Below are 15,939 nucleotides of genomic sequence, written 5' to 3'. Positions count from 1 at the left end.
AGCCTTGATCAGTCTATGCCTCGTCAACCAAAGACAGGTAAGATGTAATGATAAGTGACTGTCGTTTTAACCACTGAGTTTTGGGGTAGTTTGTTACACAGTGATAGCTGACTGATACGAAGGCCTCGTCATCAGAGATTTCAGCAAATTTTCCCTTGTCTGGATCTCTGAAAGGTCAGGCACTGCTCATAAAGGAAATTCATTTATCAATCAATAAATATTATTGAGCACCTACCGTCTACCATGTTTAAAGTGCTATGGCAAGTGAAATGTCCTTAAGAAGCTTGAAGTCCGGTAGAGGAGATGCCATAAGTACATAAATACAGAGAAGGTAGAATGTAATTAAAGTGTCAGAAAAGAGATCAGAGAATCGGCAAAGATGGGCAGAGCAATTGCTTCCAAATAATCGTGAGGAGGTGATCAGGAAGGAGATGTGCATCTTGAGGAAACACTAGGACTTTAATAGGCAATGGAGAAAAGAGTGGACAGTCCTCGTGAGGGCTTTGAAAGCCAGGCCATGGGCATTATTCCTCAGGCAGTCATTTGCATTTGGCTGGCCAAACAGCTCCTTCCAGAAGCAGTATACTCCCAGGCAGCAAACTCTCCTTCCAAAAGGAAGAGAAGCGCAGATTATGTCATAAACCTTGGAGAAAGTGCTCCTTCAGTCACTCGGTCACTCACCAAACCTTAACTGAAGACTGTGCCAGGAACCAGAGACTCAAATATGACTAGAGACCATCCCTGACCTTGGGATATTGGGGCAAAGGGAGAGGTAGACATACATGCGACCAGTGCTACAGCCAAAGCGAAAACCAAGGGAGAGGATGCTCTTCTCTGCTGTGTTGATGAGGACAAGGAGGGCTTCCTAGAGAAGGTGACGTGAGAGCATAGGCTGTGAGTCCTGGTGAAGGGGAAGACATTTTCCAGGCAGACCCAGGGTGGAGGGATGCGGTGAGAAGACATTGAGGTTTTTGAGGGTTCTGTCCTCAGCCACTGTTTCTTCTCACTTTATTTACTCTCATTCCATTATCTCAGCCCCAAGGCTTCAACCACCCCCCAGATGTGGATGACTTCTGAATCTATCACGCCTCAGAGCTCCAGACCTGTCAGCTCCCTCCCAGACACTGCTGCGTGGGGGCCCCACAGTGCCTCAACCTCAGCCCGTCCAACACAAAACTCCTCACCTCTAACCCCTAAACCTGAATTTTCCTTTGAAATTCTTTTCTCAGTGAATGGCTCCATCTCCTGCCCAGTCAACTCAAACCAAGAATAGGGGGTTCATTCTAGGTTTTGCCCTCTCCTTCACCTCCACAGCCAATGGATGGAAAGTCCTCTTGATTCTCCCTTCCTTCCTTTCTGGCTTCCTTCCTCCCCTCCTTCCCTCTTCTCTCCTTCCTTCTTTCTTTTATTTTATTGTGGTAAAGCATACATAACATAAAATTTGCCATCTTAACCATTCATAAGTATACAGTTCCATGGTACTAAGTATGTTCACATTGTTGTGCAACCATCATCACCATCCATCTCCAGAACATTCTCATCATCCCATGTTGCATCTGTGTTTCCGTTCAACAATGACCCCCTCCACCACTCCCCTCTTCCCCCAGCCACTGGTGATCTCTATTCTACTCTCTCTCTCCATGAACCTGACTCTTCTAGGTACCTCATATAAGTGGAATCATACAATAATTGTCCTTTCGTGTCTGGCTTATTTTGCTTAGCATAATGTCTTCAAGATTCACCCATGTAGCATGTGTCAGAATTTCATTCCTTTTCAAGGTTAAATAATATTCCATTGTATATATACTACATTGTGTTTATACATTCATTTGTTGATGGACACTTGGATTGTTTCCATCTTTTGACTATTGTGAATAATGCTGCTGTGATCATGGATGTACAAGGATGTGTTTGAGCCCCTGCTTTCAATTCTTTTGGCAGCTTAGTTCTAGAAGTAGAATTGCTGGATCAAATAGTAATTCTGTGTTTAAGTTTCTTGGAGTCTCAACCAAACATGACCACAGAAGAACTGCACAACTTTCACGTAGACACTGAAGACACTGAAATTGTTACAGGTTTTGTTTATCTTGGTTCAGTCATTAATTTGAATGGAGACTGCAGCCAAGAAATCAAGAGAAGATTAAGACTCGGGGAAGCAACGAAAGAATTAAGAAAGATCATCAAGTGTGAGGAAGTATCATTAGAGACCGAAGCCAGGATTATCGACAGCCTCACATTCCCAATCACTATGTACACGTGCGAAAGCTGGACGGGGAAGAAGGCTGACGGGAAAAAAATGGATTCATTTGAAATACGGTGTTGGAGGAGAGCTGTACGGATACCCTGGGCCATCAGGAAGATGAACAAGTGGGTCCTAGAGCAGATTAAGCCTAAACTATTGCTGGAGGCAAAAATGGTACAACGGAGGCCGTCCCACTTTGGGTACATCATGAGAAGGCAGGGTTCTTTGGAAAAGACAGTAAGGCTGGGAAAGCAGAAGGCGGCAGGAAAAGAGGAAGAGCAGATATAAACTGGGTTGACTCCGTAAGGGAAACTGTAGGCATAGGTCTACAGGAGACAAGCAGGGCTGTTGAGAAGAGGGCGCTGTGGACGTCACTCAGTCACAGGGTTGCCAGGAGCCGGAGCCGACTTGACGGCCCGTAACAACCACCACCCACCTCACCAGAGATGAAGCAGCAAAGACTAAAGGCTGACTGTGAGAAGCGTCTCTTCATTTCCTTTCCCCCTGTCCAATCCTACTCCCAACCATCATGGTGTGCAAGCTTTTCCTTTGCACCCAGATGCCCGTTGAAAAGAAAGACAGGAGAAGGGAAACAGGAAGAAACCCTGAGTAGCAGAATATTTTTGTTCAAGCAATCAAACTCAGAACTGGACAGTGAGTGAGGTGATATTAAATTTAGCTGAAAAACACCCACTAAATTGGACCAAGCATCCTGAAACTGGGAGAAAATGAGAAGAGGGCCTCGAGAATCCAGTTAGAGTTCGGTTGTGGGAAATCAAGTTGGTTTCTGCTCTGGCACATCTGAGTTGAGATGTATGAATTTTTAACTCCACCACAGAAACAATGAAATGAAATTAGCTGGTGGGTAGTGCTATCTGTGACAGGGAGCTGGATGAGGTGCTGTGATAGAGAGAACCAAGGAGGCCTGTTTTAAATCATGTCATGGCCGGGGAGGGCCCCTCGGAGAGGTGACACTTGGGCTGAACCTTGAACGCTAAGTCAACCCGGAGGAGAGCCCGCGGGAGAGAGTCCCAGGCAGGGGACGTGCAGACACAAAGGCCCGGTGGTGGGAAATAGCCTAACACTTTGAGAAACAGAAAAAATTCTGTTGTCAATAGAGCATAATGATTAAGGAGACTGAATGACCTTTCCATTTTGATCATAACCCTCCACTGCTTCAAATTCTTCAATGATTCCTTATACGTTTCAAAATAAAGTCCAAATTCCTTAGCTCTGAGCCCAAGACCCTCCTTGATCTGGCTTCTCTGGGCTCACCTTCCACCACGATGGTGCGTATACCTCCCTTCGGCCATGCCCAGCCACCTGCGGTCCCTGAACACATTTTGTCCTTTTCTTCCCTCTGCCTTTCCTCCTTCCCGGAAGACTGGCTGCCTGTTCTCTACCCAATTCCCTTCCTGTGTTAAAAAGCCACCTCCTCCAAGAAGCTTCTCTGACCTTCCCAGGTTGACGGGACTGCCCCCTCCTTGGCACCTCTGCTGCTCTCTCTGCTAAGACTGTCTGCATGTCTTTCTCCCCAAGTGACTGCATACTTCTTGCGGGCAGGGACCCAGGACCAAGACTTATTATTCATGTTAGCACTCCCTGTGTTTACATGGTTGGTCCCTGTGTCTACACTGACATCTCCCTCACGTTTTCTGCATCCCAGTTTTCTCTCTTGAGCTTTAGCCCTTTTATCTACCTGGTTACTAGATAAGCTCATGCCATCGGCCTAGAGCAGTGGTTCTGGGGCCACAGGTGTGCCTCAGATTCACCCAGAGCCGTTTCCTACTGCCTGCGAGAGACGGTTGTGTGCATCTCTTCCCAACTCCGTGTTGGCTGATGTCAGATTGGTAGCTCGAAATCGGCCATGGTGGGATTATTACACCACCAGAATTGGCAAATACTAAGATCAGGACTCTCCTCTCCCCACCCAATGGTCAGTTGTTAAACATTTACCAGTATACCACTACCTTGAGAGCTAGAGGATTTGTGAAAACCTAGATTGCTGGGCCCACCCACAGAGTTCCTGATTCAGAAGTTCCGTGGTAGAGCCTGAGAATGTGCATTTCTAACAAGCTCCCAGCGATGCTGAGGCTGCTGGTCTGCGGACCACCGTTTGGGAACCAGAAACCTACAGGCACCTTAAATTGTATCCAAAATTAAAGGCATCATCTTTCCCCCAAACCCACTCCTCCTCCTGCACTTCATGTTGCGGGGAATGGCAGCACCATCCACCGCTTCCTAAGCCAGAAACCTGGGGATCAGCGTGAAGACTTCATCTCCCTCAGCCTCTGTGGCTAAGTGATCGCTGGGTCCTGGCAACTCTGCTTCATCAGCTCTCCTCTGATCCCTCATCTTCTGCTCATCCCCAGGACGTGGGTGTCTAATTTGTGCTCCATCTCTTATCCATTCCCACACCAGCCTCCCAGGTGGGCACCCAGTTTTCATCCTCACCCACTCTGGTCCATTCTCCACATCACTGCCAGCGTGGTCTTCGTGAGACATCAATCCCATCAGATTATTCCCAGTGGGAAAGGTGTCAATGGCTCTGCGTTCATTGTCCTCAGGAGTGCTTCTGTCTGGGGTTCCCATCCCTCCCTTGTCCTTCAGCACTCAGCTTAACTCCACCCTCCCCCCCACCCCAACAGTGTTCCTTACGCTTCCACCACCCAGGCTGGGCTGGTGTCTCTCCTCGGGGCTCCTCCCACCCTCTCTGGCCCCGTCACAATGCTCCTTGCCCCACAGTGTCCTGATTGCCTCTTTACCTGCCTGCCTCATCCGTGTCACTGTAAACTCAGGAGGGAGGAACTGAGTTTGTTCCTTTAAATCTCTTTTCCTCTGTGCTTTCCACTGTGTCTGGCACACAGCATGCCCTTGTCTTGGTTTGGGTTGCCCCCGAAAAAGACCCTAAGAATTCAAGTGCGGGTCATTTATTTGGCAGGTGATCTGAGGACTCAGCGGCAGGGAAGGGAGAGTAGGACAGAGGGTGGAGAAGGCCAGTGAAGGCTGTCCCATCAGGCCAGTTGCCCCTGAGGGCCACCGCTGGAGGCTCTGGGGGAAAATGCACAACAGACCTCAGAGTGATCCTGCTCCAGGGTGTATCTATCCACTGACACCCCATCAGTCAAGCATTAACTCTCCAACATTGCCTGCCTGTACAGGGCCAAGTGTGCTCCCACAGCCGGAACAAAGGCCCGGCAGAGTCCCAGTGAGCAAGGCTAGCAGACTTGGGCATGCAGAAGTGGGTGCTGAGGGAGGACCGGCAGGTGCTGACAGCCCTGGCACAGTACTCACTGTTTGACAAGTGGATGTGAAGGAAGGAGCATTCTGGGCAGAGGTCACAGCATATTCAAAGGCACTGAGGCCTGAAGGAACGTGATGTGGTGGGACCTGCAGCTGGCCCTCAGAACACCTCCAAGTACTCTTTTAGCCAAAAAACCCCAGGGCTTTATACTGTTTCACACTCAATTTCATCTGGAGCCCTAAACCCCAAATGCCATCTGGCCTTGAGGAGAAATCTTTATTTCTCAAGAAGGAGGTGAGGGGTAATTGGATAAAGGTGATCAAAAGGTACAAACTTCCAGTTATAAGATAAATAAGTCCCGGAGATGTAATGTACATGATGACCGTAGTGAACGCTGATCTCTGATATATTTGAAACTTGTCAAGAGAGTAGATCCTAAGAGTTCGCATCACAGAAAAAAACCATTTTTTTCTTTTTTTTGTATCTATATGAGATGATGGATATTAACTAGACTTATCATGGTAATCACTTCACAACATATGTAAGTCAAGTCATTATTCTGTACACTTCAAACCTGTACAGTGCTATGTGTCAATTATATCTCAGTAAAACTGGAAGGAAGAAAAGGAGGTGAGGAGAGGCCCTCTTCAGGGGACCGATGCTTTGGGGCCTTCTGAATGGGCCTTCTCCAGAGGTGAGTTCCATCTCAGACTCTGTCTGGTGTCTGGGTGTTGGTACACTAGGTGGGGCTCATTGTCTGGGGTAACACTCTCCCATGGGACTTTCTGAGGATGGAATGTTTCATCTGTGCTGTCCTACGGTAGCCCCGTGTGGCTGTTGAGCACTTGCGGCTAGTGCAACCGAGGGACTGAATTTTTTATTTTATCCCATTTTAATGAATTTAAATGTAAATGTCAAAAGGCAGATTGGTTAGTGGCTACCATACTAGACGGTGCAGGTCTGGGGCCTCCCTCCGCCTCTCCATCCTCTGCAGCCAGAGACTGTGACCCTTGATTGTGAGCATCCTTGTGCCTGGAATGCCATGCGGTCCTCTGCTTAGTGGCTGAGTTTGGTCCTCAGATGCTCAGCCTTGTGTCCAGCTGCCACCTGCAGGATTTGGAGAGCAACGGGCAGAAGTTGGTCCAGTCTCTTATTCCCAGGCCCCTGATCCTCACTAGCTTCAGCTTGGGGCACCTGGCTGTAGAGAAAACAACTCTGGACACATTCTCAAAACTCTTGGAGAAGCCCCGGGCTCCCATCTGCCATTTTTATGAAGTTACCACGTGCTGAGTCTGGCTGGGCCTTACTTTTATCAGGGATCTTGGCTTGTTTTCAAATCGTAAAAGGTACCTCCCCAAGGAGCTAGGCATTTTCAGAGAAGCTGGGCTTTCTGCGATAGGTCTCTGCAGAGATTTTGGGGTTGGAGGGCATGGTCTAACTCTGGAGGAGGTGAACTCTAGACAAAATGGGAGTCTGCTCTGAAGCCGGTGTGTTTGAATGCTGTTTTCTACTTCAGCCCTTATGAAGGATATAATTCATGTCTATCTGTAGCAATCCTTCTCACACAGGGGTTCATGTCCCCCAGGGGAAGGTTCCAGATTTCTTGGGGGAAAGGTCACATGTAGCATAGAATCAGCTTATTAAATATCACTATTAAAATAATGGTATTTTAAAATATCACACTAACTCAAAATCAAGAAGAGAAATTACTAGGTGCCAGCAATGGAGTGGACCTGGTGCTGCACAGCCCACAGGGCCTGAGAATTACCGCGGGCCTGAGCAACTGTGGTCTTACACCCACATAGGGACAGGAATTAGGCCTCATGGACAACTGAGAGGTGGAACTGGGCTCTGTGTAAGGCCGGCAGCCAGGGACAAGACCCAGGCCAGAAAGTGCCTGTCCACCAGGTAAATATATTCGGACCCTGAGCCTCCTACCTGTGGGAAGGTAGGCCCCTAATTCACACTCTCCAGACAAAGTGGGAACCCAGCCTCAGGAACTAACATAAAAATGTGTTTGACCTCGTAGGGATTCCAGCAGAGACCACCTCAAAAACTGCCCCACGGAGAGGCATCCTCAACTCCAGGGGCTTGTGGGATTGCCTTGGATCTTAACTCCCGCTGAATAAGAACAAAAAATACAAAATACATGAGGAAGTCCAGCACCACTCACTCATTCATTCATTCATCCATTCATTCATTCAACAGTTTTCTCTGGACACCCGCTGTGTACCTGGGGCTATAGATGCATACAAAACAGATACAAATCTTGCATGGTTAGAACTTAGGTTCTGGCTGGGAGTGACAGAAAATAAAGAGCACACATAGTAGATGCAATAATGATGAGTTGTGGAGACAAGTAAAGCAGGAAAGGGGGATAAAATATTGTGATCAGGGAAGCCTCGCAGTGAAGGTGGTGAGGAGGTGAGCCAAGTGCTTATTTGGGGGACGGGTATTTCAGACAATGGGAACAGCAAGTGCAGATGTCCTGAGGCAGAAGCAGGCTGGAAGTTTCCAAACACAGTAGGAGGCCAGTGGGGCTGAAGAGGAGTAAGCAAGAGGGAGAATAAGAGGAGATGAAGCCAGAGAGGTGAGCTGGATTGTGTAGTTTGCTTGTTTTTGTAGGGCTTTATAAAGCCTTGAAAGTCACTGGTTTTAAGCAGGGGAATGACATGATCTGACTTATGTTTTCACAAGTCAAGATTACTCTAGGATTTTTTTTTGACCTGAGTAATTGGAAGGAGGAGGGAGTTGCTATTAACGCAGATGGGAAGACCAAAGTTAAACAAGAATTTTGGGGGTGGATAAGGAATTTAGTCTTGTACAGACCACGTTAAGATCGAGTAGACAGTTGGATAAATGAGTTTAGGATTAACAGAGGATATCTATGCTGGAGATGTCACAAGTATTTGAACCATGTCACTGGATGAGATCACTAAGGACATGAGAGAATATAGACAAGAGATTTAAAGACTGAGAACTGGGGAATTCCAAAGTTATGGGGTCAGACAGTCCACATGCCCAACGAACAGAAGAATTCATTCCTGATGAAGAAGAAATAATAGAGTAATTTGAAAAGTAAGAATGCTGAAAATGTTCAAGTAGTTAAAGAAAGACTAGCATCACAAAACCAGGAGAAGTTATGAAACAAAAGCAGCAGATAGATATAATGAAAAAAACCACATAGAGATCCTACAAGTGAAAAATATCATTATTGAAATAAAACTCTCAGTGACTAGGTTAAACAGTAGACTAGACACAGCTGAAGAGAGAGTTAATGAATTGGAAGATAGATGGGAAGGAATCCACTAATGTGAAAAACAGAAGATAAAAATTCCCGCAGGTATTTTTATTAGATTTTCTCATGGGGCAAGCTCCTCCCCTTCCAGACTAAGAATCACTGTGTCAGGCAGCCAAGCTTTTGAATCAGGGTTCAGAAATGGAACAAAACTCTTAACAGAAAGAAAAAGGTAATTTATTCCTAGAATTGGCAAAAGACTTGGTGGCAGGATTGAAGACCTCTGGTAATACAGAGAGCTAATATTTATTGTTTGCATGGTGTGTGCCTGTCCCTGTTCAAAGTGTTTTACACAGATCAGGAGCAATGGGTGGCTCAGGGGTGGCGCTGAGAGGCCAGGCTGTACCTCTGTTGGTCAGGTGAGAACGGCTTCTCCACACATCCTCTGGAGTTTTCTCTGATTTAGTCATCCTTCTCCCTTTCAATAGCTGCCTATTTCCAGTCTCTTCTCCCTGATGTTGCTGTGGCTCCTCTAGGGTACTGCTGGATCTGTTTGCCATTAATGCAATAGTTCAGTAACTATTTTTTTAATCAAGCAACCTTTTTTTCCAGGCCCATATGTTGTAAGGGCAGGGGATATAGACATTTATGAGACATGGGGCTAAGCATCTGGTTGGAGACAAGATACAGAGTCAGCTCGTTTCCATGCAGTGTGATGAGTGTCACCACAGGGGTCATCACAGGTGCTGGAGGAGCATGGCATCCTGTGACACGTGAACAATGCCTCCGAAAACCAGTGGAGTTTGTGAAAAAAAAGGGGAAGAGTGGGAGAAGCTAGCATTCAGGTAGTGGGAACAGCATGATCCCAGGCATGGAAATGTGGAAATTTGATGCATGTGGGAAACACTAAATTGTAGCTTCAAGTGCAAGTGGAGGAGTGGCTCTCCATTTCCCTCAGGACAAGCCCAAACCCCTTAGCTCTGCTTATGATGTCTTCCATGATCTGGCCCCAGCCTCATCTCTCCCCACCTCCTCCAGCCACACTCTGTTCTCCCACCATAAAGAATTACCTGCAGTGGCCAGCACGGTCCCTGGCACACAGGAAGTATTCAATACAAGTTTGTTGAATGAAAAATGAGTGGCAGAAGAAAAACATGGAAAGGCAGGCAAGGCTGAGCCATGGAGGGCTCTGGAGCGTCCAAAACCAGGTATGTGCACCTAGAAAATGCTACACCATCCCAGGGGACTCAGGTAGTGGATGCATCAGAAAACTCCCTTTCTGGGTCTTCAACATTCAGGCTTCTGCTGGAGTGGACTTTGTATCTTCTGATTCTCTCAGCTTTGTCTTGTCTCTTCAACTAGATAGTGACTCTGAGGGCGGAGACCACGTGTAATGTCTCACTCACAGTGCTGGATATCAATAGGTGCTGAATTAAATGTTTGTAGGTAGAGCTGGACTGGCCTGTTTGCATCTCCACAGAAGGGGAAAACATGGAAGTAGTTCTAGGGAGGGCTCGTGTGACCCGTGGAATAACCACAAAAGCTGCAGTTAGAAGCCAGTCTCCCGGCTGCGGGCTCAGCCACTGCTTGGGAGACGACAGCAGGCACAGGTATCAGAGTGGAGTCTCTGGAGGCCCAGGAAAGGGGAGTGATCTGCACAAAGCTGGCCCCATCAGACTGGCCCCACCTTCTTCTCAACCAGCACTGCAGGGCCCTTGGGCAGTGAAGGGGAGACTCTTTCCTCTATGAACCTATTAGCCAGATTGAGAGCAGGGAACCTGAGGCAGAAGGATGGGTCTGTGTGTGTGTGTGTGTGTGTTTTTTTGCAAGTCACATTGCAGAGAAGCAAGATATTTTATTTCCCTTTGATTAGTTTCCTAAAAAATTGTGAGCTGTGGGTGGAAAGCCCTCAGAACTCCAAAAGCAGGAAGGAGAGGAAGGTGTCAATTCCATTGTTTGTCAATCATTCAGCATTTACTGAGTGTTTACTATAGACTAGGTACTGCATTCAGTGGTAGGAGACAGACACGTGACCTAGGAACACACGCGGGAGAGACAAGATCAACACACCTGAAAGCAAACAGGGAACAATTAAGAATGAAGCGCTTACTGGAAATAACTCATCCATGGAAGAAGTATCGTGGAGCAGTTAAGAGCACTCATTTGGTGCACTAATTTAGGCAAATCTGAACTTGGTTTGAATCTGAACACCACATACTGTGTGGTTACGAACCGGTGACTTCACCTGTGAGGCTTGGTTCTCTCATCTGTAAAATAGAGATAATATCTTCTACTTTATTTTGTCCTGAGGATTAAAGGAGATCGTGGCTGAATGTAGCACGGTGTTTGGGAGTGCTGGCTCTAGAACAGACTGCTTGAGCTCACACCTCGACCCATCACTTCCCAGCTGTGGTCTTGGGCAAGTTACTTAATCTCGGTCTCAGTTTTCCTGTTCTTAAAATTGGAGTAACTACAGTACTTACACTGTTGGGTTGGCGTGAGGCTTAAATGAGTTTTATCTCGTGGAAAACTTGAATCCTGGAACATAGCAAGAACTTGAATCTACAACAAGAAAATGACTGCTGAATTATTTACACAAATGAACATCTGTGTGCACGCAAAAACCTACATGTTTACTGCAGCATTATTCATAATTGCCAAAAGCTGGAAACATCCCAGTGTCCTCCAACAGGTGAACAAACGATGGAATACTACTCAGCAATGATTCATGCAACAACATGGATGAATCTCAAGTGCATTATGTTAAATGAAAGCAGTCAGGCTCAAAAGACTATATACTGGATAATTCCATTGATGTGACATTACAGAAAACTACAGGGAGCAAAGACCAGTGGTTGCCAATGGTTAAGGCTGGGATTTGACCCCAAAGGGGCAGCCTGAGGGAGTCTTTTGGGGGTGATGGAAGTTTCGTATCTTGATTGTTATGGTGGCTACATGACTCTATGCATTTGTCAAAACCCACAGAACCATACACCAAAGAGTGAATTTCATTGTATGTAAATGAAAGAAACCCAGACCAAAAAACAAGTGTTGAGTGTTTCAGAAAAAACTAGAGGTCAAATCGTGGAGAGGTGGGGAAGCAAGGAATACACTCAGACACACACGTTAACTTATAAGGATCCCTCTGGTGAATAAAGGTTCATTGTTTTCAGCAACAAATGAGCTTGTTCTCAAAATACATCTGATAAAACTGTTGGGAATTAGTTGGACTCTGGCTGCATAAAAGACAGAGTTCTCAAGTGTCTGATGGCTCACCTCTTTCTAAGAAATGCCATGGCCTGTGCTAGAACCAAATGCTCCAGTTCAGTGACCCAGTATGTGACACTGGTGTCTGGTCATGTTCTAGGAAAGTCCACAGAAATCCTGTCTTCAGCGGACTCCTGTCCCAAAGGGAATGCTCAATCTCATACTGGTATGACTGTCGCCAAGGTTCTCCTCGAGGCTTACTTGAGTGACCTTTAGGGTCGGTGCTCGCCTGAGGGGATGTGACGCTGTGGCTTGGATTAGCCTTCCTTTTCTGGGAAGGTCAGTTACACTGAACATCTGTTGATGGGTCGGGCATCTTTCTTGGTCAAGTACATCGTGTTGCTGAGTTCATCAACCATCAAACCTAGTGACGGATGGTTCCCCCCTCACCTTGCTGTGTGGTAAGAAAGATAAAGACAAGCTAGGACTTGAGAGCATCAGGTCCAGAGCGACAGCCAGGTTTCAGAGCTGTCCAAATTAGCCTGGTTCGAAAGAAAAACCACACTACAGACCTATTTTGCTCATAAACAACTTTTATTTTTGTTCTCAGTATGTGCCCTTGAAGATTCCAAAATGCCTGGAGTTGCTGATTCTCTTGGGACCAGAGGTAAAAGCATCGTACAAAAACACTCCACCTTGGCTCCCTCTCTCCTGAGGGGCTGAGGCCTCCGAGAGGGGGAGCTGACACTCACACCCTATTCCAAGATGGGTAACACAGCGAACAAAGATTTAGTAGAACATAGACTCAGTCTGTAGAGGGCTTCAAATATACATATTCTATATATATAAACCTGTTATATAGGACTGCAACTTATTGGTTTCCTTGTGATTTGGAATTAAAGTACAAATGATATAGATGTTGTACATTGCTGACTTCCCCTGCTCAGCCCCCCTCCCTCCCCAACATAAATAACATCACAAAGGAGCGGTGATCCTAAGAGTCGTTGTTGCTGTAAATATTTTGTTTTTAAAATCATGTTGCCCTTCCTCCCCTGCAAACTACCTGTGAGAGTTTGTAACATAGCAGCATGGACCGGACAAGACTGGGCACGGCATGGAGCTCGAATGGGGAGAGCGCAGAACACTGCTTCTCACTGATTGGCACCAGACGGGCTTTGCATTTCCACTGACAACAGAGGCTACGACAGGAAGCAGAGAATGTGCAGTGTGGTTTCGTCCTCCACCGAAGAGGAGGCGGCTGGCTGGACCACTGAGAAGAGCCCTAAAGGCATCGAGGTCTCGGAGACGGAGCTCAGCTCCGGGAACGTCTTGGCTCAGTATTTACACGATATCTTTAAGCTGCATTTTCCTTTTAAGAAATTTGTGTTTCTGAGGTTGGCTGGGGGAAAGAAGGAACTTAAAAACGGAAACAAACCAGTTCCCACAAATGGCAAAGTCCTGGGATGAGTCTACTCAGTTATTTCACACACATCATTAAAAGTAGATACTGACAATGATTGGGTTCTTTTCTTATTCTTTTTTTTTAAGAGCATGAGAAAAGAGAGAGGGTGAAAGGAGAGCGCTAAGGAGCACGCCGTCCCTTCTTCAGCATCAGGTGACACTGGATGGTCTGGATTCGGTTCTTGGCCGGGACGAACTCGGGCTGCAGCTTCAGGGTTGATTCATACCACACTAGCGCTTTTTCAAACTCTTCCTGTGAGGGGCAAAGCGACAAATGTGAGAGGGAGCCTGCCAGCAGACTAAATAGATCCTGGGACTTTTTTCTCGAAAAGCACCTCTGTGCTACTGACCAATCTTGCAGTATTTTCTCAATGGATCTAAATCTCTGAGGAAAACTCTGAGGTCTGGAGGGAAACTACTTCCAGCCCCATGGAGCATCATCACAACGAAACTATGGCAGAGCCCAAGAGCCAGAGGGAAAGGGGACGTCACTAGAAAGGTCTGACCCAACAACAGGATGGTGGCAATGATGGTGGTAGGGAACGATCTAAGATTACTGAGGACCTGCTGGGTGCCAGGCCCTGTGCTAGGTGCTTTATGAAACCCTTCCAGTTAATCCTCACAGAAACCTCTAGAATCTTGCCTGGCAAATACTCATGATGCATTTGCCCGAATTTTATACTGTGGCCAGAAAGATGGAAGTCAAGTTAGGTATCTCAATTAGACTTGTGAATTTTGAAAGTTTTTTTTTTTTTTTTTTTGCTGAGGAAGATTAGCCCTGAGCTGCCATCTGTGCCATCTTGCTCTATTTTGTATGTGGGATGCTGCCACAGCATGGCTTGATAAGGGGTGTGTAGGTCTGTGCCCAGGATCTGAACCCATGAACCCCAGGCCACCTAAGCAGAAAGTGTGAACGTATAACCATTATGCCATGGGGCCAGCCGCCTGAAATAGTTTTTTATTCTCTCTAACATTTAAAAATATGAACGTGTTTTGGAAATGACCACTGCCATATTGAAGATGGTAGTCTTTTACTTAGACTAATACTCTCAAAGAAGAGCCCAAACCAACTGGTTAGAGGACTCCTTCCAGCCAAATGACTGGCAGAATTCCCATTCATAGTAGCAAATTTCACATTTACTGTGGATGAAAATAGATTCTCCAATTTTAAGAAGCAGAGAGGGAATGTGCACATTCAGCAATACTGAACCGGCCAAATCACACTTCCTGCCTTTGAAGTCAAGGATGACACATGAAAGTGAAAGCTTGAAGCTGCTCATTCTATTAACCTTTATTGAGAGCACCTGGGGAACAGCCCCATGGGGACACAGAGCTTTGTGTGAAAGTGGATGGCATGATTCTCATGTTAAATTCGGCTATGACAGCTTCTGGGAGACCCCTGGGATTGTAACTTCCGAAATCGGTCCGTGTTTCTGAATGGAACGAGGGCTCTGGAGGACAGCTTTGCCATTTTCTATGTAAACGGTGTCCCATGACACTATGGCACCCATCATTCATATAACATTTGGTGACCACCTACTATGTGCCAAACGCTGTGAAGTGCTGGAATGGGGAGATGAAGAGGGGTCTTTTCCCTAAGAAGTTCCTAGTGTAGGGGGAAAGACAAAAACTTAAAAATTATAAAACAAGGTGAAAATATGGCAGAGAAGTATGCACAGGGCACCATGAGCGCAATGACAGGCACAGCCCGACCTGGAAGTCCGACAGCACAGGTGCGCATACGCCCACGTGGGGTGTTAACCGAGGTGTTCTGGCACAGGTGAAGTCTCCAGAAAACTGTGGGTAAAACGGACTCCACTATCAGCGTTACACTGAGGGTGAGAAACTACATAGCTGCAAATACTTAGATGACTCATGTACTACTTTTAAACACTCACAAACCCCCATCCATAAAATACTGGAGCTAGCAATTTGAGACATGAAATTTACAGGAAGCTGGAGGACATGGACATAGGCAAAGAAGTTCTGAAACCCAAGATGTGCCACTGCGAGAAGTGGCAGTGCCCTTTGCTCCGCCCGCACCACCAGCTCACCATCGCCACATAGACGTTGCCCAGCGTGAAGTGGTTCACGGCAAAGTGTGGTGCGATCTCCACAGCCATGGTGGCGACGATGACGGCGTCGTTCCAGAGCTTGGCGTTGTGCAAGATGTTGGCCAGGCTGATCAGGGGCACGTCCTGGGAGAGGAAGCGGAAGGGTGAGAAGGGAAGGATACGGGTCTGGAAGTTTTCACTCTTGGTTGGTGTGATCATGAGCAATGCACTTGGTGTTTCCTGGTAAATGACAGAGAGAAACTCAAGTGCTAGGCTGCTGTTTGCCGCAGGTCTGTGCTAGATCGGGAGCTTGCATCAGAATATAAAGCAATGCGTTACTACCTTCAGAAAGTAACTTTCCTTGAGAAAGTCTTGCCTCGAAAACAAAACAGAACAAAAATGTCCATCGAGTGAACAACGGGCTGAGGGCGGTTGTTGGCTTACGCTCTGGGGCCAGTGCCGTCTCACTGTGGATTGGTAATGAATAGTTTGT

General features: G+C 46.7%; 1 protein-coding gene across 2 annotated transcripts in view; it reads right to left on the bottom strand.

Moving 5' to 3' along the window:
• Nucleotides 1-12,509: 12,509 nt before the first annotated feature.
• The window catches only part of TTC17 (tetratricopeptide repeat domain 17), a 108,442-nt gene continuing 105,012 nt past the window's right edge, over nt 12,510-15,939 (bottom strand). For both annotated transcript variants that reach the window (XM_044750168.2, XM_014861236.3), the window contains 2 exons: nt 15,447-15,590; nt 12,510-13,645 (listed from right to left, as the gene is read on the bottom strand). In XM_044750168.2, the coding sequence (XP_044606103.1) occupies nt 13,514-13,645; nt 15,447-15,590 (276 nt within the window). In that variant the 3' untranslated portion in view covers nt 12,510-13,513. The remainder of the gene's footprint in view (nt 13,646-15,446; nt 15,591-15,939) is intronic.

Source organism: Equus asinus, chromosome 17 (assembly GCF_041296235.1).
Source record: "Equus asinus isolate D_3611 breed Donkey chromosome 17, EquAss-T2T_v2, whole genome shotgun sequence".
NCBI lineage: Eukaryota > Metazoa > Chordata > Mammalia > Perissodactyla > Equidae > Equus > Equus asinus.
This window is presented reverse-complemented; position numbering and strand designations above follow the sequence as displayed.